Source organism: Myxocyprinus asiaticus, chromosome 37 (assembly GCF_019703515.2).
Source record: "Myxocyprinus asiaticus isolate MX2 ecotype Aquarium Trade chromosome 37, UBuf_Myxa_2, whole genome shotgun sequence".
NCBI classification, from domain to species: domain Eukaryota; kingdom Metazoa; phylum Chordata; class Actinopteri; order Cypriniformes; family Catostomidae; genus Myxocyprinus; species Myxocyprinus asiaticus.
This window is the reverse complement of record NC_059380.1, coordinates 31,524,117-31,549,303: the sequence shown is the minus strand read 5'-3', so window position 1 is coordinate 31,549,303 and position 25,187 is coordinate 31,524,117. Positions and strand designations below refer to the sequence as shown.

General features: G+C 39.9%; 1 protein-coding gene across 1 annotated transcript in view; it reads left to right on the top strand.

The window, feature by feature from the left end:
• Nucleotides 1–23,217, top strand: part of mcrs1 (microspherule protein 1) — a 92,572-nt gene extending 69,355 nt beyond the window's left edge. The window contains exons 14-15 of the mRNA XM_051676646.1: nucleotides 2,306–2,433; nucleotides 22,721–23,217. Coding sequence (XP_051532606.1) covers nucleotides 2,306–2,433; nucleotides 22,721–22,807 — 215 coding nt within the window. The 3' untranslated portion in view covers nucleotides 22,808–23,217. The remainder of the gene's footprint in view (nucleotides 1–2,305; nucleotides 2,434–22,720) is intronic.
• The last annotated feature ends 1,970 nt before the right edge of the window (nucleotides 23,218–25,187 follow it).

The following is a 25,187-nucleotide window of genomic DNA, read 5'->3' as shown; positions in this document are numbered from 1 at the left end:
CACAGTCGAATGACTATGTGCCTCACAGGCTTCGTGCTATGCAACTTTTTTCGCTGATTGGTTGCCCTGTGCAGACAATGTTTTTTGCATTAGTACTTAGATGCAGAACTTACTGTATCCACGCTTAAAGTGTACGTCACTGCCATACCGACCGGCAGTCGGTGATCCTCTGGTCAGTAAATTCAAGGTGGTGCTAGACAGCTGAGGCCCTGTCGCCCCATTACCGTCACGGTCTGGGACATGGTGCTGGTACTTAACGTGCTTACGGGTTCCCCATTTGAGCTATTAGAGGCAGTAAGCTTACACATATTCTCCTTAAAGACTGTGCTGCTACTCGCTTTAGCTTCAGTTAAATGTGTCTGGGACCTTCAGGCCTTGTCAGACAATGACACTTGCTTAGAGCTTAGACCAGGCTTATCAAAAGCTGTTCTCAAGCCCAAAGAGTCCAAAGTGCACTCTACCCCCAACAGAACTTAGTTTGTTACCTTGCAGGATTTTTCTCCTCCTCCCTTTGAGTCAGACAAGGCTAAGAGACTGCACATGCTCTGTCCTGTGAGGACACTACGCATGCACATTGACCATACAAGTCAGTTCAGGCTATTTAAACAGCTCTTTGTCTACTTTGGAGACCATTCAGGGGTTATGCTGTTCAAGTCTCCAAGCAATTACTTTCTTACTCTGTAGTGCATGCCGTTGCGCTAGCATAAAATTCACAAGGGATGCCATTTCCCATGGGTGTTAAGGCTCATTCCACCAGGAGCATGGCCTCCTCCTGGGTGTGGGTAAAGTGCGTGTCTGGCTGCCTGCTGGGCTTCCCCTAACACTTTTTCCAGGTTCTATAACTTGGATGTTTCCTCCCACTCTACTCGGATTTTGGCTGTGAAGGAGGGTTGATTTATCAATATTTCACTACCCTGCTGGCTAGCAGGTTATGCAATGTTATTAGACTGGTCTCATGAACGTGTCTTCTCTCTTTCATACTTTGTTGTGAAGAGTTATTTTCAGTGTCTCACTACCATGTCTGCTAGTGCCATTGTTATTTGTTCTCGGTCTATGAACATTCTGTCTCTTCACTTCTCTTTAGGTGCGAATTAGGGGATTTATTTTATAGAGAGGATTTATTTTATAGAGAGCAGTCTGAAGAAAACTGTCTGACCAATGATATGTGAGCTTTTGGTCATGTTTTCAGAGTCGCTGCTGCTGCACAATATAGCTTGTTGGTGGTGCTAATCAACTGAGAAGGACCTGGCTGCAGCCTGCAGAATGGGTTGGGGGGTGGGGTTTCTATTAATAATACATGTGCGTGTATTATACGTTTGTATAAATGTGAAGATGCTGGTTCATTTCTGTGCTATTTTACTTGTATCATAAATAAAAAACACTGAATTCAATGCAAATATTCAGTAAATATAGCTGCAAGCAGCAATGATAGGGCCAAGCCAATATTCACTAAGCCAATGCAAAGATCTCAAGGAATACAGAATGCAAAATAATTCTAATTTGACAAGGAATCTGTTTTCTTGTCCCTATAAATGCTCATTCTGCAGGGAAGAGTGTTTTTATATGAACTGCAGCAGTGTTTAATCAAATCATATCATTATTTAATCACATCATATCATTAATAAGATGAATAATCTATCAGTGTTCAAATCAAACTCACTTAGACTGCTAACATTTTCTTTTTCACTCATTTTATTATATCCATGTATGTGTTTACAGACAAATCATACAGAACAGTGAAATCACTCACTGAAATTTCTCCTCTGTTTTGCTTGCACCAACTCCATTATCTTAAAGGAGAAAGATGAAGTGAGCTCCACTGACACCCTCTTCACTCCTATTGGTTGTTGCTCCCGAAAGTCTCTGCTATTTGCATAAAGATACACTTTTCACAACTTTGTTGTGTCGCTCGCCACACCCATATCTAGTTGCTAGAGGTCGCTGTCGCTCGTGTCACCAAAAGTCCCCAGCTCTCATTGAAAATTAATGAGATGTAGTCTCTTTATCGCTGTGTGTACTAGGCTTAAGACTTTGCTGGGTGTGGTTTGAACCCGCAGCCTTTCCAGTAGCCTTTTCAGTATCCTTTTCAACAGTTCAGCGCTGTAAGATGTTTCCTACTGTATGGCTGATCAGTGAGGGTTTTTTTATTTGTTGTTGCTACACATCCAAACAGTCAGTTTTGAAGTCACTATATGTTTAACTGTTTTACTTTAGATTTTTACAGATATTTTTAAGCAGCACTGAACACTGTGAAAATGTTTAAATTAATGGAATATGTTTTTTTTTTTATTTGTTCTGACTCCAGGGATCATTAAACTGAGGAATAATGGAGATTTTTTCATTGCTAATGAAGGCCGGAGACCCATTTACATTGATGGACGACCAGTTTTGTCTGGAAACAAATGGAAACTGAATAACAACTCTGTGATGGAGGTATGGCCACACGTTACAGAAAATACTGCTTTAAATTCTTAAAGGGTCATGAAACACTAAACTAAATTTTCTGAGATGTTACCAGGTATATATGCGTTACACATGATAGAAGACAAAGTAAGCATTCATTTTAATTTTAAGAGGAAAGTGGTTAATTTAGGGATTATTTGCACTATTTTGTCTTCCGGGTTTAAAATCAACCTCGAATCAATGTCACACAATGTGACATTTCCCTGTACTATAGTGCATTGTCGCATCATCAGTGTCTCATAATTATTCATTAAACCACGTCATCTGTGCTTCAAACTCTCAAGCGTCTCAGAGTCAGTTGAGGGAGTTAATAGTATTAAATAGGACAAGAGTCCACACCCCCCACTCCACCCCCACCCGTGCTGCTGACAGAGGGACAGGACAGGCTTTCAGTCTATGGCAAAACATTTTAAATGTTCACGCAGCACGCATTTATTAACATGAGTGTTTCGAGACCTATGGTGAGGTGGACTGTCTCTGACTGGGACTCATTAGAGAAGCAGTTTACATTGATTGTCCCAGACACAAACGCCATCCATCCATCCTTCCTTCCTTCCAATATTTTCAATACAGAGTACATGACTTGGCATTTATTTGCACTTTAAATTACATATGACCAGTATGTAATGTATTTTGAGCTTACAAAACAGTTTACACTTTATTTGTGCATTTTGTTACGAGCAGTTGTGAGAATCTTTGATGCTGTTAACTGCATTAGTGAAGTAATAGATAAGACAGTTGTTGTGCTCCCTCCCCCTTCTCCCCTCACTCCGCTGCTGATCATCCCCACTTTGGCTGCATCTTTTGAAAATGTGGTGAGAACTCAACTGTGCTGAATCAGGGGGTGTTGTGACCCTTTAAGATTTTAACAAAAATAGAAAAATGTGCCAGGGCTCATTTTGAGACTTTTGAAAAAAATCTCTTTTAATCATTATTTTTATCATCATAAAAATAATGATTCACCTCATCAATATAGCACAATTTATAAAGTGCATAAATAATACGTTTTTTTTACACATTTAAACATTATTAGCATTTGAAAATAACATAAAATAGTTCAGTGATGAAATGATAAACCAATTACATTAATTTCCAACTGAATGTGCACAGGACCGTGAATTTAGATGTACGAATTGCAGAAATGCATTTAGTCTGGTGATAACTACCTTTTGTTTAACTGTTTTGGATCATTCCGTTGACGAAACATTGAGGAAACCACCTATTCAAAACAACCAGTAGGTAAAAAACTCCAGAAAACATGAGTTGTGGAAAATTTATCCTTTGCTAAGCCTGCCTTAAAAGCATTTCTGCCTTAGTACCTGTTGCCAGGCCACCATTACTCTGACAAGCATTTGCTATTTTCCAATGAGAGCCTACAGCAGTGATGTGTGTTTGAGTTATTTTAAGCAGGATTTTATCAATTATTAAAAAAATGTAAAACATGATATTGCCGGGCCACTTGTAATAGAGACACGAGGTAACCAGAGAGAATACACGCAGTTTTTCTTTCTTTAAAAAAAAAAGAATCTAAATAAATGTCAAGAAAAGCATGCTATGGATTAAACTGTGTCAGTCCTCATTCCCAAATGAGCATGAATAACATCAGTGAAGACACCTGCATTTCCTCCAAGATAAATTAAATCTAATTACTGAAAGTTAATTCATTAATATATTGATTCATGTAATAATGAAAGCTATAGTAAATAAACAGTTCACGCATCAAAATGAGTGTGCTATGAGACGTTATAAAAAGTTCTGTTCATTTATTTTAAAGGGACAGTTCACCCAAAAATTAAAATTCTCTCATTTACTCACCCTCATGATATCCCAGGTGTGAATGACTTGCTTTCTTCACCAGAACACATTTGTAGAAAATTAGAAAAATGTCTTGGCTTAGTAGGTCCTTAAAATGCAAGTGGATGGTGATCCAAATTATGAAGCTCCAAAAATCACTGATAGTCAGCATAAACGTCATTCATAGGAGTCCAGCTGTTAAATTAATGTCTTCTAAAGTGACACGATCGCTTTTGGTGCAAAAACGGTCAATAAGTAAGTACTTCTATGTGTGTGACGTAATCGCGTTGGCACATGAAAAGTGAGAACTGAGGCACATGTGACACTTACAAGTGAGAACAAGTGGTTTAGATCTGTATTTATCTGTTTCTTTACTCACAATGGTGCGTTTGTGTACTTATGCTGGATTTCTCAACCGAGAGGAGAGCATGAGATTACATCCGTAACATGGCAACTCTAATATGTCACACGAGAGACCACTTGATCTCCACCCTCTCGTGAAGCTTACCTGAAGCATTGGATTATAGTTAACCCTTTAAAGCCTGAGCCCAAAATTCCGAAAATTCCATTCTGTGCCAGAATATGATATTCATATCCAAATTCATATTATATTCATATAACATCACACACCTGAACTGTATATACCATATTGACGAAAAGAACTAGGGCTTTCAAATGATATAAATATATGTATGATTATTGTTTTTGTAATAAAATTTTTTTATTAAATCTTATAACAAAACACACACACACACACACACACACACACACACACACACATATATATATATATATATATATATATATATACACACACACAACAATTAAACTCCCCAAAAAACAATCCTGTGGTCACACATAAGTAAATATATACATACAGATACACACAGATACATATATATATACACACACATACATACACATACCTATACACACATAATAATCATACTCGCTTAAAAACTATACTACAATACTCTCTCCACACCCCACCCGAGAGCCCCCCAAAAATTCCAAATACCTGCCCCATTTCCGGACAAACAAATCTGAATCACCCTGTCTTCCCAATGACACCTCCTCGTAAGCCACTACCCTCCCCATCTCCGTGCACCACTCCGGATATGGGGGCGCACCAGCTGACCTCCAACCCCTGAAAATAACCTGCCTGGCGATCATCACACAGGTCAGAACCCAATTCTCAATATGGCCATCCCCCACATCGATGACCGCCCCATCACCCAGAACACAAATTCTGGGGCAAAACGAAACCCGAGTGCCCACCACGTCGCACACAAAATTCTGAACCTTCGACCAGAATTTCTGGATCTCGACACACCACCAAAAAACATGGGCCATGTCTCCATCCTCCGACTGGCATCTCCAGCAGGTGGGTGTGTCTTTAAGACCAAGCCTATACAGTCTAGAGGGGGTCCAATAAAATCTATGCAAAATTTTGAATTGTATATGGCGCACCCTTGCATCTCTAGATGCAGACTTAACATTTTTAAGAATTTTAGTCCACACTTCTTCCTCCAATGCCAAGTTGAAATCTTTCTCCCATACTCTCTTGAGAAAAATTAAGGCTCTATCCCCCAGACTCTGAATTAACAGGGAGTAGTACACTGATGCCTCATGACCTTTTCCAAAAGCTGCAATCACCTCTCCCAAAGCATCTGCCTCCTTAGGGGGGTGTGTGCTACTCCCAAAAATAATACAAAGCAGGTGGTGCAGTTGTAAATACCTATAAAACTGAGATCTGGGGATCCCAAAATGTTGGACCAAGTTTTCAAGCGATCTCAACACTCCACTTTCATATAGGTAACCGAGTGTAGCAACCCCCCTCATTATCCACTCTGGCCAGCAGAAAGGGGATTTGCCAATACACAATCTTGGGTTCTGCCATATGCTCGAGGCAACATTTAAATTAGTGTCCAATTTAAACAATCTGGACACTTTAGTCCATACCGAGTGTAAATGCGAAATAACGGGGTGTAACTTAACTTTTCCAATTAGTTTGATAGAGATGCTTTGTAATGGCGAAATAGGGGCAAGAACCACATGTTCAATAACAAACCAGGGAGTGTCTCTCTCAGGTGGAAGTGACCAATGAGCCAAATGTCTGAGACTGAATGCATAGTAATAAAACAAAATCTTGGGTAGACCTAGCCCACCTTTGACTTTCGGCCTATGCAACTTATTAAAATGCAATCTGGGATGTTTACCATTCCAAATGAAGGACTTCGCTATGCTATCAAATTGCTTGAAATAAGAGAGGGGGACATGTAAGTGAGAGATTGTAGCAGGTAGTTACATTTTGGAATACAATTCATTTTAATAACATTAACCTTCCCAATCATCGATAAATGTAATGAAGCCCACCTGCCCACATTGCTCGAAAACCTTTTTATTAAAGGGTCAAAATTAACACTAACTAAATCAGACAAATTTGCTGGGAATAAAATCCCCAAATACTTAATGCCCTGTTTGGGCCACTGGAAGGCGCCCGGCTGGAAAGTACGTACGCTGTCAGAGCCAAAGCTTCGGATTTAGACCAATTGACTTTGTATCATGAGAACTTGGAAAAGGAATTAATAATTCTGTGGAGGCAAGGCATAGATCTAGTAGGTTCAGAGACAAATAATAAAATATCATCTGCATTAAGCAGAAGCTTATGCGCCACACCTCTCGCCATCAACTCTGGAAAATCATCTTCCTTTCTTATCGCAGCTGCTAATGGTTCCAGGGCAAGACAGAACAATAATGGGGAATGAGGGCAACCCTGCCGAGTGCCCCTATCCAGAGTAAAATAATCTGAAATTAATCCATTTGTTTGTACCACTGCTACAGGGTGTCTATAAAGTAACTTAATCCAAACAATAAATGTACTCCCGAACCCGTATATTTCCAAAATCTTAAAAAGATAATCCTTTTCGGCATCAAGTGAGATGGCAGCGACCGGAGACTGATCATTCGCTACTGACCACATGATATTGATGAGACGCCTGATGTTATCAGAAGAGCTGCAGCCCCTAATAAACCCCACCTGATCTATATGTATAAGAGATGTCATAACTTTACTTAATCGATTAGCCAAAATGTTTGAATTTTTTTTTTTTACATCTAGTTGGATCAGGGAGATTGGACGGTAACTTTTACACTCGCTTGGATCTTTGTCCTTTTTAAGAATCAGACTGATCCGGGCTTGTGTCATGGTTGGAGGAAGCTTTCCATTCTTTAATGATTCAGTATAAACTTCTAACAAAAGTGGAGCCAGTTCTGTAGTATAGGATCTAAAAAAATTCTGCGGCAAAACCATCTGGCCCCGGAGCCTTGCCAGTAGGTAGGGACTTATTTACCTCGTCAAGCTCCTCCAAGTTTATCTCAGAATCAAGAGAATTTTTTTGCTCAATCGTCAGTTTAGGAAGATCTAATGGTTCTAAAGTTTCTAATATCTTCATCATTAGACGAAGACGTGGAACTATAAAGATCAAGATAGAACTCTTTAAAGGCATTATTAATATCAATGGCTGAGGTAAAAATTTCACCACCAGCAGATTTCACTGAGGGAATGATAGAAAGAGACTCTCTCTGCTTTATACAGGTGCATCTCAATAAATTAGAATGTCGTGGAAAAGTTCATTTATTTCAGTAATTCAACTCAAATTGTGAAACTCGTGTATTAAATAAATTCAATGCACACAGACTGAAGTAGTTTAAGTCTTTGGTTCTTTTAATTGTGATGATTTTGGCTCACATTTAACAAAAACCCACCAATTCACTATCTCAAAAAATTAGAATACATCATAAGACCAATACAAAAAAACATTTTTAGTGAATTGTTGGCCTTCTGGAAAGTATGTTCATTTACTGTATACAGGTGCTGGTCATATAATTAGAATATCATCAAAAAGTTGATTTATTTCACTAATTCCATTCAAAAAGTGAACCTTGTATATTATATTCATTCATTACACACAGACTGATATATTTCAAATGTTTATTTCTTTTAATTTTGATGATTATAACTGACAACTAAGGAAAATCCCAAATTCAGTATCTCAGAAAATTAGAATATTACTTAAGACCAATACAAAGAAAGGATTTTTAGAAATCTTGGCCAACTGAAAAGTATGAGCATGTACAGCACTCAATACTTAGTTGGGGCTCCTTTTGCCTGAATTACTGCAGCAATGCGGCGTGGCATGGAGTCGATCAGTCTGTGGCACTGCTCAGGTGTTATGAGAGCCCAGGTTGCTCTGATAGTGGCCTTCAGCTCTTCTGCATTGTTGGGTCTGGCATATCGCATCTTCCTCTTCACAATACCCCATAGATTTTCTGTGGGGTTAAGGTCAGGCGAGTTTGCTGGCCAATTAAGAACAAGGATACCATGGTCCTTAAACCAGATACTGGTTGCTTTGGCACTGTGTGCAGGTGCCAAGTCTTGTTGGAAAATGAAATCTGCATCTCCATAAAGTTGGTCAGCAGCAGGAAGCATGAAGTGCTCTAAAACTTCCTGGTATACGGCTGCGTTGACCTTGGACCTCAGAAAACACAGTGGACCAACACCAGCAGATGACATCACTGACTGTGGAAACTTTACACTGGACCTCAAGCAACGTGGATTGTGTGCCTCTCCTCTCTTCCTCCAGACTCTGGGACCCTGATTTCCAAAGGAAATGCAAAATTTACTTTCATCAGAGAACATAACTTTGGACCACTCAGCAGCAGTCCAGTCCTTTTTGTCTTTAGCCCAGGCGAGACCCTTCAGACGCTGTCTGTTGTTCAAGAGTGGCTTGACACAAGGAATGCGACAGCTGAAACCCATGTCTTGCATACGTCTGTGCGTAGTGGTTCTCCCCCACATTTTTAAATGGGTTTTGTTTCACAGTCCTCTCCAGGGTGCGGTTATCCCTATTGCTTGTACACTTTTTTCTACCACATCTTTTCCTTCCCTTCGCCTCTCTATTAATGTGCTTGGACACAGAGCTCTGTGAACAGCCAGACTCTTTTGCAATGACCTTTTGTGTCTTGCCCTCCTTGTGCAACGTGTCAATGGTCGTCTTTTGGACAACTGTCAAGTCAGCAGTCTTCCCCATGATTGTGTAGCGTACAGAACTAGACTGAGAGACCATTTAAAGGCCTTTGCAGGTGTTTTGAGTTAATTAGCTGATTAGAGTGTGGCACCAGGTGTCTTCAATATTGAACCTTTTCACAATATTCTAATTTTCTGAGATACTGAATTTGGGATTTTCCTTAGTTGTCAGTTATAATCATCAAAATTAAAAGAAATAAACATTTGAAATATATCAGTCTGTGTGTAATGAATGAATATAATTTACAAGTTTCACTTTTTGAATGGAATTAGTGAAATAAATCAACTTTTTGATGATATTCTAATTATATGACCAGCACCTGTATGTACTCAATACTTGGTAGGGGCTCCTTTTGCTTTAATTACTGCCTCAATTCGGCGTGGCATGGAGGTGATCAGTTTGTGGCACTGCTGAGGTGGTATGGAAGCCCAGGTTTCTTTGACTGTGGCCTTCAGCTCATCTGCATTTTTTGGTCTCTTGTTTCTCATTTTCCTCTTGACAATTCTCTATGGGGTTCAGGTCTGGTGAGTTTGCTGGCCAGTCAAGCACACCAACACCATGGTCATTTAACCAACTTTTGGTGCTTTTGGCAGTGTGGGCAGGTGCCAAATCCTGCTGGAAAATGAAATCAGCATCTTTAAAAAGCTGGTCAGCAGTAGGAAGCATGAAGTGCTCCCAAATTTCTTGGTAAATGGGTGCAGTGACTTTGGTTTTCAAAAAACACAATGGACCAACACCAGCAGATGACATTGCACCCCAAATCATCACAGACTGTGGAAACTTAACACTAGACTTCAAGCAACTTGGGCTATGAGCTTCTCCACCCTTCCTCCAGACTCTAGGACCTTGGTTTCCAAATGAAATACAAAACTTGCTCTCATCTGTAAAGAAGACTTTGGACCACTGGGCAACAGTCCAGTTCTTCTTCTCCTTAGCCTAGGTAAGACGCCTCTGACATGGTCTGTGGTTCAGGAGTGGCTTAACAAGAGGAATACGACAACTGTAGCCAAATTCCTTGACACGTCTGTGTGTGGTGGCTCTTGATGCCTTGACCCCAGCCTCAGTCCATTCCTTGTGAAGTTCACCCAAATTCTTGAATCGATTTTGCTTGACAGTCCTCATAAGGCTGCGGTTCTCTCGGTTGGTTGTGCATCTTTTTCTTCCACACTGTTAACATGCTTGGATACAGCACTCTTTGAACAGCCAGCTTCTTTGGCAATGAATGTTTGTGACTTAACCTCCTTGTGAAGGGTGTCAATGATTGTCTTCTGGACAACTGTCAGATCAGCAGTCTTCCCCATGATTGTGTAGCCTAGTGAACCAAACTGAGAGACCATTTTGAAGGCTCAGGAAACCTTTGCAGATGTTTTGAGTTGATTAGCTGATTGGCATGTCACCATATTCTAATTTTTTGAGATAGTGAATTGGTGGGTTTTTGTTAAATGTGAGCCAAAATCATCACAATTAAAAGAACCAAAGACTTAAACTACTTCAGTCTGTGTGCATTGAATTTATTTAATACACGAGTTTCACAATTTGAGTTGAATTACTGAAATAAATGAACTTTTCTACGACATTCTAATTTATTGAGCTGCACCTGTATGTCTAGCCAAAAACTTCCCTGCTTTGTCCCCCGACTCAATGTATGACTGTCTTGCCCTGAATAACCAAAAGTCCACTTTCCGCGACAAAATAGTATTATATCTATATTTCAATCGGGTCAATTCTCTGAGGTCATCAGCTGACATATGGCACTTCAGCTCTGCCTCTGCACTTTTAATATTTCCTTCAAACTCCACAAGTTCTCGTGCTTTGGATTTTTTTGATGAATGAGGCATACTGTATGATCCGACCCCTAAGAACCGCCTAAGGCCTCCCAAGCCACGCCCACAGAGGATACTGAGGACCAGTTGGTCTCCATATAAACATTGATTTCAGTCTTTAACATTTGTTGGAAATCAGGATTTTGCAAAAGGGACACATTAAGGCACCAACTATATGATTTATTTTTCCTCTGTATATAGCAACATCTCTAAACTCACCAGGGCATGATCTGAGACTAAGATGTTTCCAATTGAACAATCAACAACAGATGAAATGAGGGATCAAAAAAAAAATTATTCTAGAATAAATCTTATGGACTGATGAAAAAAAATGTATAGTCCCTACCAGATGGGTTCAAAAGTCTCCAAATATCCGTAAGACTAAGATTTTTACACATCCTGTGAAGCATCAATGTTGCTCTAGGGTGTTTACACACTTTTGCTTCACTGTGATCAAGGATTGAGTCCATCAAAAGATTAAAGTCTCCTCCCAATATTATATCATGAGGGGTGCCAGTGGTTCAGAATCAAATCAAATCACTTTTGTCACACAGCCATTTACACAAGTGCAATGGTGTGTGAAATTCTTGGGTGCAGTTCCGATCAACATAGCATTCGTGACAGTGATGAGACATATACCAATTTACAATAAACATCAAATTTACACAACACAATTTAAAGTCTAATATACACATAATTACACACAATATACAAATAATAACATACACTGTACAGTATACAATACACACAATATAGATACACATTATTCAATAAAAAAAATGTATATATAGTATATAGAGAATGTACAGTAGGTTGTATTGTACTGTATTGACATTCAACAAGATCTGTGCCCCGTGGGAAAATCTGAAGCAACCAAATGCAGAAGCAGAATGGAAGAGTGGTCCGATTTGCCAAATGGTGGGCGGGGGAGGGATTTGTAGCCATCCCGGAAGGGAGAGTAGCAATGGTCCAAAACCCAGTCCCCTCGTGTGTTGCAACAAATGTGTTGGAGGTATTTTGGTGCGACTGATTTGAAACTGGCTTTATTAAAGTCCCTGGTCACAATGAACGCGACCTCAGGGTGCGCGGTTTCCTGTTTGCTTATAATCCCATACAGTTCCTTGAGTGCCCAGTCTGTGTCGGCTTGTGGCAGGATGTACACAGCAGTGATAATGACCGCTGCGAATTCCCTCGGTAGCCAGAATGGTCGACACAGAAGCATGAGAAATTCTAGATCAGGAGAGCAGAAAGACTTAATAGAATGTACGTTCCTCTGATCACACCAGGATTTGTTGATCATAAAACATACACCACCACCTCTGCTTTTACCTGAGAGGTCTTTCGCTCTGTCCGCTCGGTGCACGGAGAACCCCGCGGGTTCAGTGGCTGAGTCTGGAATCTCTGCAGACATCCAAGTTTCCGTAAGGCAGATAATGCAGCAGTCCCTCGTCTCTCGTTGGAAAGAGATCCGCACTTTGGGCTCGCAGAACTTGTTATCCAGAGACTGAACATTTGCCAGTAGAATACTGGGTAGCGGGGGTCGATTTGCTTGGCGTCTTACTCTGATGAGAATGCCGGCTCTGTTTCCCCTTTTCCTCCTGCGTTTCCGCGTCAGTGCTGCCCAGACAAAGGGCTCTGCTTGCGTGTTTGTAAACAGCGGGTTGGCATTGAGGAATTTGAAGTCTGGTTTATGGTGTGTAATTGCTGAACCAATGTCCAAAAGTGTTTGTCTGTCATAGACAATAAGGCAGACAACATCCAATACAAAAAACATAAGAATTGTAAACAAAACAAACAAAACACTACAATGTTGTGTCGGAGCTCGCAACGCAGCAGCCATACTCGGCGCCATCTTTCTGAAGTGGTTTGCAGCATCCCTTCAAGATCTATAAAAAAGCCCTGATCATCAGCGTAAGGTGCGTAAATATTAGCCAAAATCAACCTTTGCCCTTGAATTTCAGCTAAAACAATAATGACTCTCCCTAATTTATCTTTAGTCTGTTTGAGACATTTGAATTGTAGATGTTTATTAATCAATATAATGACTCCCTTGCTCTTACTTGAGCCAGCACTAAAAAAAAACATGTCCACTCCATATCTTCCCAAATTTTTCAGCTTCCTGCGGGGAGAAATGTGTTTCTTGAAGAAACACTATATCGTATTTCTTACGTTTAAGAAAAGTAATAACCTTCCTTCTTTTTATGGGGTGCCCCAACCCATTTACATTCCATGTGGAGAGAGATAGTACACTCATATTAACATTTGACATTTTGATATAATAGAAAAAATAAATTGTGTGTCAAAAACAAAATTATACAGACCACATTCCCCATTAGTGAAACAATCAAACCCCGAACTTCCCCCCCGAACAAAACAAACAGAAAAAAGAAAAACGTGCACATTAACCCCGCGCACAAAAGCGCCAACCGGCGACAGTCCCTCTAAACTCAAAAGGTCCATGAACGCCCACGAGCCCACATGACAACTTTGCCATCGGATTGCTCAATTTTGCCTCACAAATTTGTGTGGCAAAATTACATAACAGAAAATACTTTGTAGGAAGAATGAACACAAAGAACGTGTAGATTCATTCACAGAACTGTCTCAAAGGTGTGATCTTCCACAAAACAAATTCCAGCTGATATAAAACTGTTCAGATATGTTCAGTGAGCCGGCTGTTATGAGTTCAATGGATGACGTAATCATTCCAATGTCCCGTAAAAATACTCAAAACAAACTCCAGCCAGCAGGAGGAATAAGCACAAAGAATGAACAGATTAATCCACATCTGTTCCAAAGGAGTGTTATTCAATAGAACAAGCTCCAGCCGCTAGGCGGAACCAATACAAAAAGAAACAAAACCGGCATTCCCGGTTCCCCAGATGGTCGAGTCAGTTCACTCGGCCGCATAAATGTATATACCATGACTTACACAATCCGTCAACTTTATAAAAGACATCCTTTGTGTGAGCATGTAGATATTTTGCAGTCATCTGTAGTGTCCACTCTCAAATTGGCCGGGAACTTCAATGCAAAATTAATCTTTCGACAATGCAAACGTTTCTTTAAGGAAAAGTGTTATTCACAAAACAAGCTCCAACCGCTCGGCGGAGCCAATGCAAAACGAAAAAATAAACCAAAATGACGCCCAGCTTCCTCAAAAGATAAAGTACAGTGAGTCGACCCACTCACATGAGAAACACCCAATGGTTTACTCTCCCATTGATTCAATAAAAGACATTGCCTGACTGGGACATGTAAATACTTTGCGACCAACCTTCGATTCTATTCTCAGTTTGGCTGGAAACATCAGAGCAAAAGTGATCTTTCGATGATGTAAGAGTTTCTTACATTCGTTGAACCGATCACGTTTCTCTCTTGTCGAATTCGCAAAGTCCGGGATCAAGAAAATATTATGGTTCTTCCAAGAAAGCTTCCCTTTGCTCCTCGCCTGGCGCAACACAAGATCTTTATCGGATGATCTCAGAAATCTGGCCAGAATCGATCGGGGCCTGTCTCCCTCGGCAAATCTGTGAGCTCGCTCAATTTCGAGCAGACTTGGGAAAAGCTCGTCTAGGAATTTCACCATATCTCTGCCCTCCTCATGAATTCCAACAATTCGAACGTTATTCCTGCAGCTTCGATTCTCAAGATCTTCAAGCTTTTCAAGGAGATGTTTCAAATCTACTTTGGTCGCGGGTGGATTAGCGGTTAATTCCCTCTCTGAAGATTCCAGAAAATCGATTCGTCTCTCAACATCAGTCACTCTTGTAACTATCTCAAAGAATTTTATTTGCATCGCCGTAATCGATCGACGTATTTCAGTGAGATCCTCCAAGTCAGCAAGAACCTTCGTCAACATCACCGACATGTTGGACAACTGCCGCTGGATCACCTCTCCCGCCGCGCCATCCAAATCAAGTCCCCGGTCTGTAGGCCTGTCGGGGCTTTCATCCTGAACACGCAAGTGTCTTTTAATGTCTCCAGAGCCCGAGGATTTTTACTTCTTTGCCATGTTTTGCCTCAAAGAGCAATTGTATAACTGGGTGTATCAAATTTCATCAGATTATAACATGAAAATAATTAAAAATTTAGCAAAGTGCGCAGAGCTTGTCACTCACACGTCTGCTTCTTCTATATATATGATTATTTAAGGCTAATCATCCTTTATCAATAAGATTTCATACAGCAATTTTTACAAAAATCTTCTCCGGCCACCATACTTCATCAGACAACTGCATTTTCAATGATTTTTATTACAAGCTAGAGGGAAACTTAGAGTGAATGAAATATACATAATTTTATGGGCAATGTAGAATAGCAGACAGATTAGAAATATAATCTATTGTTTAAAAGTTATGACCATTCTAGTGATTAGTGGGAAAATGGAATAAAACAAACATTTAGAATGTTAAGATACATTTCACATGACCACTCCTCAAATGCTCCTTTTGAGCACCTGTAATAATAAATTGAGATTGCATCTGAAATTGAAGGACACAAACACTTAAATATACATTTTATGTGTTCAATAAAACACACACTTTATTTAATTTGAACATTAGAATTACACACGAATTACACAGCAGAACATACAAAATCTAACTTTCGAACTATCTACAGTAAATACATTTTTAATAAAGAGTGCAGGAACAGAATATATATAAATTCATAAATAATCAACAACTGCAATACCTGTGGAGAAAAAAGGGGAGGAGGAGGATGACAACACCAGTAAACACAGCCCAACCTAGTCCTCTTCATGAAACTGGTCACACTCAGCTGAGTGCCAAGACCGAAAACAGTTCCTATCGTGAACCAAGCAAAGTCTTTTTCCATTACATTCCGGTGCGCAACAAGCTACTTTAGTTTTATTTTCAGTCCTACTTTTCCGATATCATAGCCAACATCTCTTAGAGGACTCTTCCAATTTAGGGACATGGGCTGCTTGGAGTTATGACGAAGGAGGGACTACAGGCTTTAGTGTATGCAAAGGGCAACTTGCGTGAATATCGATACCTCCCAGCTGACGAGCCAGGTTTTCTCTGAAATCTATCTGGGTTAAGTTCACCGGTCTACGCTCATCCCCTGGTGCCGCATGAATGTTTTGCCATTCCTTAAACAATATGAAACTATTGACAACGGCAATGTCTATGAAGTGGAAAAAAGAGTCTTCCACCACTTCTGAAATTTTTGTAGGACGTCGTAAAATTTTATCATTTGGTCTGACCTATCAACACCACCCATGTTTTTGTTATAATCGCTGATGACAGTGGGCTGGAGTGCTGCTATTTTTGTCCATTCGCCATCATTTTTACAAACCTAGTAATTTCGGTTGAGCCATTCGCATTGTGGAAATTGGAGAGGCATGTAACTGCACGCATGTCCTTCCACTGAATTACAAGTATATTCCCCTCAATCCTACACCACCTCATATCCCCACGAGCTGTCTTGCGTTCCCATCTTTTGATGTCTTTAAATTCTGCAGGAAACCGTTTACGATTCACCCTGCATGTCCCACAGACATTAGTTCCCATTTCTAACAACTTAACCATAAGAGCTGGGGATGTGTAAAAGTTGTCAAACCAAACATTGTAGCCCTGGTCTTTGAATGGCTGCAGTAACGATACAACTACTTTGGTGGCCAAGTCAGTGACACGCCCATCATGACTACCTGTGTAAACTTTAAAGTCTAGAGTATACCCGGAGTCTGATAATTTAAAACCCCACCGAATAGGCTTCCCCTTCATGTATTGTTTAAATCCTGACCGAGCTTTAGACTTGACCATACGTTCATCTATTGTGAGATTTTGGTTAGGCTGAAAGAGCTGCTGGCATTTTTGTTTGAGGTGGTCCATAAGATAACGCAGCTTCCTAAGGCGATCCTGATTATCCTCTGTGGTAGGGTCTACAATATGTAGAGCTGCTAAAAGAGCCTTGTAGTGGTCACGTGACATAAATCCCCTCGCCCACGAGCCCCGAAGTGACTTGGTTCCCCAATGACGATGGGAATCAGGGAGAATTGAAAACCTCATGTAAATGAGCAACTCAAGAAATTTGTACATTTCATTGGGGGTCACCTCCATCCAAGCTCCTTGGTAGCTGGAATATGATGGACAGTTTAGGACGAGCTCCCACCCCTGAAGGTTTGTAAAGCTGCCTATCTCAGCAACTACAGTCTGAGTAAAAAAACAGCATGAAAAAGTCAATTTCTCGCAACATCATATTGGAGGTTGACTGCACAGCCTGACGCACGCTACCTAAGTCAATACCGAATGGACAGCTAGGCTTAAATGGGAGAGGTTTTGGTGCCTGTGAATCGATGTTAGAGTACGAGGGATAAGAAACAGAGTCAGGGAAGCGTTTATGCTTTCTAGCTGACTTGGGACCTGTGCGAGAATGGCTAGCCATACCCAAAATAATAAGAGTAACAGTGTTAGTGTTACTGTGAGTATCAGTCATATGAGAAATAGAAACAAACAATACATACACATTCATATATACCCAGTTGATGGTCTTGGCTGGGGATCAGGTTCCATCTCATCCTCCATCTCCTCGTGGTCCGGGTCTTCCTGCAATAGTTCCTGGTCCAGCAGATCTTCCTCCTGTTTGCTCATGCCCTCATGAGCCATGTCCTCCTCTGCTATGAACCTAAACTCATGAGCAGCCAGCTGCCACCACCTCTTGAGGGTGCTGAGCAGGGAGCCATAGTCTCTATCCATCTCTATAACAGAAAAAGTACACAATTGGTAGCCGGCAGTGTTTTCTTCACAAATCCTTACACTGAATAGTCACCAAAGGCTTGCAGACGTAGCAGAATGTCCAATTGCAGACAGCCCCCTCACACTTTCCTTGTGAACAGGAAGCTACACACAATCTAAAATCATGTCTGTGTGATGGATGGGTAAGGCTATCTGCTAAATTATAGAAAGATATCTACCATTTTTTTATTACATGGGAAAATCAACAAGCTAGATAACTTATCTAACTAGCAGGCCAGTTTCCAGGCAGGTCTGAACAGCATCAAACAAAAAAAAAATAGGTCTGAACAGCGTCTGCTCTCTGCCTCACATTACTTCAGGCGGATTTTTCACGAGCGACAAAATTGGCAAAAAAAGTTATTGATATTTAGTTAAAAATGTACATAGTATTGCTAGCTAATATTTATTTAGCAAGTTTCACAGAAACTGCCAAAAAAAAAATGTTTATATAAAAAGAAGAGGCTCGCTGATGACGGTCACGTCAATTTTTCCAGAAAAATCTAGCTAGCGCAAGTAAATGCTTCGTAACTAAAAAGGTTTGACTATCTTCCACAAGCGACAAAATTGGCCAAAAAAGTTATTATTTAACTAAAAATGTACATAGTATTTTTAGCTAATGTTTATTTAGCAAGTTTCACAGAAATTGGTTAAAAATAGAGGTTAGCTGCCTGTCCGATGAACGCCGACGTTCCAGAAATAACTAGTGTTACTCCTACAAATAAATGCTTCGTAACTAAAATGTTTTGACTTTCAATAGACAGTATTGACAACACATGTTAAATAACTTGTCTTTCCTCGAAAGATCGCCTCAGTTTTCAATTTGAAGCAGTAAGTCCAACACTGGAGGTAATCTCCCGGGATATCCTCTCTGGCTTCGCCCAGGCAAATGGAGGATGACGATGATAACGATACATTTATTATTCATGCCCAGTAACCCCTTAACCAATCATGTGTGCTTTTAGCTTATATTGTCATGAGTATCTGGCAGTTTTCAGAAATGCATTCGGTGATTGGACGGCAAAGATACTGAGACAGGAACCATGGGAATAATTATTCCCAAATTTGAATGCTCCGGCTAGTAAGGGTTAAAAACTACTTAAATATTGATATTTTTTTGCACCAAAAGCAATCGTATCACTTTAGAAGTCATTCATTTAACCGCTGGAGTCGTATCGATGACGCTAATGCTGACTATCTGTGGCTACATTCACACAGTCAGTGTTTGGGATTGACAACCATATTTACTTCCAGTTGTGAGTCTTGAAATGTCCTGTTCATACAACAGCTTTCAGTAGCAGCTCGAATTTTGTCTGTATGAACGAACAACCGAAGTCACAACCATATTCTAACAGCTGTAACCATAGTGACAGTGCCTGAAGATGGCAACGTCCATAACACCAGCATATCTTATCACAAATGACGCCGTGTTATTAAACAAGTCCAATTGACTATATAACCCTAATTGACTTTGATCATCAAGAGGTAAGACATTCTACTGTTGATTTCTTTGGCACTGGGACAGTGGTATTTGATTAAAAGCATGTGGGGCTGGCACCTGTTGTAGTGAGAGGTTAAATATGTTAGTAAGAACTAGTGCCCGACCGATATATCGATCGGCCGATATTAGCCTTTCGCCGATATATCGTATCACCGTATATTTTACCGATATGCGCCGATATGAAAACTTTTTTTCAGAACATATATTGCAGAAAACAATGCTTTAGAATTGGTGTCATAGCATAGTTTGTCCAACAGAGTGCGCTCCGACTCCATTGTTTACAGAGCTGACTCTGAGCTGACGGTGGCTCTGCAGATAGGGCGGAGTTAAATGGTGCGGATTTGAGCGGTCTCTTCTCGTTAAATTGCTAACTAGTTTGTGAAATACATACTGGAAAGTTTAATAAAAAATGACCCCATCATTTTATATAACTAATATAACGTTAACCCTGTCCCTGACAACCATGTCACTCATGTTTATCACATTCACATCTGTTTGCTGTTAGCCAGCTATATTGTGTCAGTGCAGTAAGTAATGTGGCAGATTGAAAGGGAAAACATCAGAGCATCTTTTTGCAGCTCAGCAGACAATGGTGCGGTGGTGGATTGTGTGTGGTGAGTGCTGATTTCACGCTTCGCTGTTACCTAGTTGGTGAAACACAATGCTGGAAAGTAAATAAAGTCCATCTTTTACTCTCCGTGGCAACGAGCTTACAGCTAACTAGCTAACCACGTAGCTACTTTCATTGCTTGTCAGCGTGTAAACATGTATTCACCAAACTGTTTTATTCAGGATTCACAGTTTGGTACCCCTTCAACCGAACAATTCCAGTCATTGCATTTATAAAATGTAATATTTAACAGTCTGGTTTTCTAGACATTAAAATAGGATACGTAATAAAAGTAGATTTAATAAATAGTATATTTGCCCTGTATAAATAATAAAATATAGGAACTGTATCTAAAATAATTGAGGGGTGATAAATACTAGTACAACAGGCTGGAAAAATAGACATTCATTTTAATATCCTGTATATATATTGAATGTGTTAACTTGACACCGGGCAACGGTCCCTAAAAACGGCACCATTAGAATGGTTGCATGCTGAAGAGCCGCTTAAAAGTACGTTTTTTTTTTTTCTCTCTCGTAAGTGTAAATGAGTTAAATGCCAAAACCATCATATATGACGAAAGGACTGATGCCTGTCAACCAAAGCATGAGATCATTGATGTCATTAAATGTGTCTGCTTTTTTATTCCATCAGTTACTCCTGGTCGGAGGCCTCCGTATATATTTAGTTTAAACATAGGGTTACGTCCTACATGCATTTAATGGAGCAACGCTCAAATATTTAGTAGAGCGTAAATTGTGACTTAGTGCCCATTTACGCCACAACTAGGCTAAGTTGTAACATACGCATAGCTGGTGCAACCGGCCCCTGATGTTTATATAGCTATTTATTTTATTTTTATTTATTCTTTATTTAAATGGTCAGCCACTGTCTGATACTAAACAGTACTGATGTTTATTTAGCTATTTATTTTAATTGAATTTATTCTTTATTTTAATGGTCAGCATTTGGCTGATACTAAACATACAGTACTGATGTTTATTTAGCTATTTATTATATTTTTATTTATTCTTTATTTAAATGGTCAGCAATTGACTTATACTAAACATTCAGTACTGATTTTTATTGTATTTTTATTTATTCTTTATTTTCTCAGTGTTCGTTTCTAGAATTTGTTGACAGTGTATAATAATAATGTCAAATATTCTTTGATAAAAATATTTAAGAAAGCAGCCTTCTGAGTACCTTTGCATAGTCATATCGGTGCAAAATCGGTGCACAGTCCACATAGAAAAGGTCTGTTTTCATTCCAGCTCAAAAATGAGCTATATCGGTAATCGGTGAATTTCCCCCCTCTAAAATCAGTATCGTCTCAAAAATCCCATATCGGTTGGGCACTAGTAACAAACCCTGTTAGTTGCTCTGCACATTCTTTTAGAACCTTTCTCTGCATTACATCTGGTCCTTCTGCTTTTGTTGTGTTAATCTTGCGCAGGGTGGACTTTACCTGGTGGAGGTGTAAAGTGAGTGCTTTGAAGCTCCAAAAAGCAGATCAAGTCAACATAAACATAATCCATCAAACTCCAGTGGTCAAATCAGTGTCATCTGAAGTGATCCAGTTGGTTTTGGGTGAGAACAGACATAAATGTTACTGCTTTTTCACTGTACATCTTGACAGCAGTCTTCTTGGCGATCATGATTTCAAGCTCGATTACACTTCCTATAGCTCCGTCTAGCACTATGCACATGTGCCAAGCACTAGGAAGTGTATTTGAGCTTGAAATCATGATCGTGCCTATAGGCTGCAATGGCAAGATGTACAGTGAAAAAGGAGTTACATTTTGGTCTGTTCTTACCCAAAACCAACTGGACCTCTTCTGAAGATATTGATTAATCCACGGGAGTCTTATGGATTACCTTTATGCTGACTTTATCTCCTTTTTGGAACTTCAAAGGGCTGGCCACCATTCACTTGCATTGCATGGACTTACAGAGCAAAAATATTCTTCTAAAAATCATCATTAGTGTTCTGCATAAGAAAAAGTCATACACATTTGGGATGGCATGAGGGTGAGAAAATGATGTGAGAATTTTCATTTTTAGGGGGAACTATCCCTTTAAGGGCAGGTGCAAACACGAGTGAGCTGTTTTCAGTATCGCCACAGTTAATGGGGTGTCTCATAGCCAATCCACTTCCACAAAATGCATATTTCATCATGACATCACAAGTAAAGAGACCCCACAACTAGGGCTGCCGATAAGAGAGGACAAATGGACATTTTGTCCCGGGCCCAGCCTTGGGGTTGGGAGCCTGGATATAAACACGGAGACAGTGTGCGAAAGTGAAAGTTGCCGGGGCAGGGCACACGTTGAAGAAAGAACTGTCCGTAATCCCTAAACTCATATGTAACCTGTCTTGCTGATTGTTGCCATTGTGAATTGTGGAGAATGGAAAGCACTTTGTCTTCAGTCAAAACTTCAAACAAATGCTTGCAATTTTGATTGCAACTTCAGATCAATTGCTTGATTGCAACTCTGGGTCTTTGTTCATATTTGTCTCTAAACTGGGTTCAGCTGTATTTCTCAACAACATTGCCTTATATCCTATTTCTAGACATTTTAGAAATAACAATACTAAATAATAAATAATGTTCTTTAGTAATTTGTATAGTGATTCTCTGAATAACCAGGTCAATAAAGCAAGTGTTTGCTTTGTCCAGATTGCAGGTCTGCGCTTTGTGTTCCTCATCAATCAGGAATTGATCTCTCTCATAAAGGCTGAAGCTGCCAAGATGATCCAGCCGTAATGCTGAACTCACCTGATCATTTGACAAACACGATGACATCTTTATATCTGTGTAGATAAATATACAGAAGAGGAATGTGAAACCTGCATGAACAGCTGAGATTGGATCTGACTAAAAGCTTTGGAGTTCAAATGAGAGGAAAGTGAAATTTGGAGGTGAATGGACATATTTAATATGCCTGTTTCATATGAGGTATATTGGACAGAAAGAACTGTTTGTCACTGCTTGTTTGTGGTAGAATTAGTGTCTTTTTTCACTTCATCTTTTGCCAGCTTTTAAATTTTGTTTAATTAAAACTTGCTAACCTAGTACTCTGTAATCAAATACAATGTGTTAATATTCTGTGGGGGCAACAATTAATATGTCTAATGTAAGATTTATTAAATAAAACAGAGTTCTTGATATATTTATACTTGTGTATGTTAATATCATGAGTCGAGTCTGAGTTTGCTCTGAGAGTATTCTAATTAATGCAAGTGGATAATTCCACCTATTCTAATCTGCTCCTTGAAACAACCACACCGTCTTTTTCCAGAGCAGCCTGTATTTCTCCTGAGGTTACCTATGGGTTTTTCCTTGTATCCCGAACAATTCTTCTGGCAGTTGTGGCTGAAATCTTTCTTGGTCTACCTGACCTTGGCTTGGTATCAAGAGATCCCCGAATTTTCCACTTCTTAATAAGTGATTAAACAGTACTGACTGGCATTTTCAAGGCTTTGGATATCTTTTTATATCCTTTTCCATCTTTATAAAGTTCCATTACCTTGTTACACAGGTCTTTTGACAGTTCTTTTCTGCTCCCCATGGCTCAGTATCTACCCTGCACAGTGCATCCACGTGAGAGCTAACAAACTCATTGACTATTTATACACAGACACTAATTGCAATTTAAAAAGCCACAGATGTGGGAAATTAACCTTTAATTGCCATTTAAACCTGTGTGTGTCACCTTATGTGTCTGTAACAAGGCCAAACATTCAAGGGTATGTAAACTTTTGTTCAGGGCCATTTGGGTGATTTCTGTTATCATTATGATTTAAAAAGGAGCCAAACAACTATGTGATAATAAATGGCTTCATATGATCACTAGCCTTAAATAAAAGACAATTTTTTTGCATGATCAGTCCTATTTTCAAAATCAATGCCAAAATTTCACAATTTCTGCCAGGGTATGCAAACTTTTGAGCACAACTGTATATCTGTGTGTGTGTGTGTGTGTATGTGTGTGTATATATATATATATATATATATATATATATATATATATATATATATATATATATATATATATATATATAAACTCAGCAAAAAAAGAAACGTCCCTTTTTCAGGACACTGTATTTTAAAGATAATTTTGTAAAATCCAAATAACTTTACAGATCTTTATTGTAAAGGGTTTAAACAATGTTTTCCATGCTTGAACCATAAACGATTAATGAACATGCACCTGTGGAACAGTCGTTAAGACACTAACAGCTTACAGACGGTAGGCAATTAAGGTCACAGTTATAAAAACTTAGGACACTAAAGAGACCTTTCTACTGACTCTGAAAAATACCAAAAGAAAGATGCCCAGGGTCCCTGCTCATCTGCGTGAACGTGCCTTAGGCATGCTGCATGGAGGCATGAGGATTGCACATGTGGCCAGGGCAATAAATTGCAATGTCTGTACAGTGAGATGCCTAAGACAGTGCTACAGGGAGACAGGAAGGACAGCTGATCATCCTCGCAGTGGCAGACCATATGTAACAACACCTGCACAGGATCGGTACATCTGAATATCACATCTGCCGGACAGGTACAGGATGTCAACAACAACTGCCTGAGTTACACAAGGAACACAATCCCTCCATCAGTGCTCAGACTGCCCGCAATAGGCTGAGAGAGGCTGGACCGAGGGCTTGTAGGATTGTTGTAAGGCAGGTCCTTACCAGACATCACTGACAACAACGTTGCCTATGGGCTTGTGCCCACATTCAGTGGACCAGACAGGACTGGCAAAAAGTGCTCTTCACTGACGAGTCGTGGTTTTGTCTCACCAGGGGTGATGGTCAGACTCACGTTTATCGTCAAAGGAATGAGTGTTACACCGAGGCCTGTACTCTGGAGCGGTATCGATTTGGAGGTAGAGGGTCCGTCATGGTCTGGGGCGGTGTGTCACAGCTTCATCGGACTGAGCTTGTTGTCATTGCAGGCAATCTCAATGCTGTGCATTACAGGGAAGACATCCCCTGACATCATGTGGTACCCTTCTTGCAGGCTCATCCTGACATGATCCTCCAGTGACAATGCCACCAGCCATACTGCTCGTTCTGTGGGTGATTTCCTGCAAGACAGGAATATCAATGTTCAAAAAATTGCTTCAAATTCAAGCAGGAAT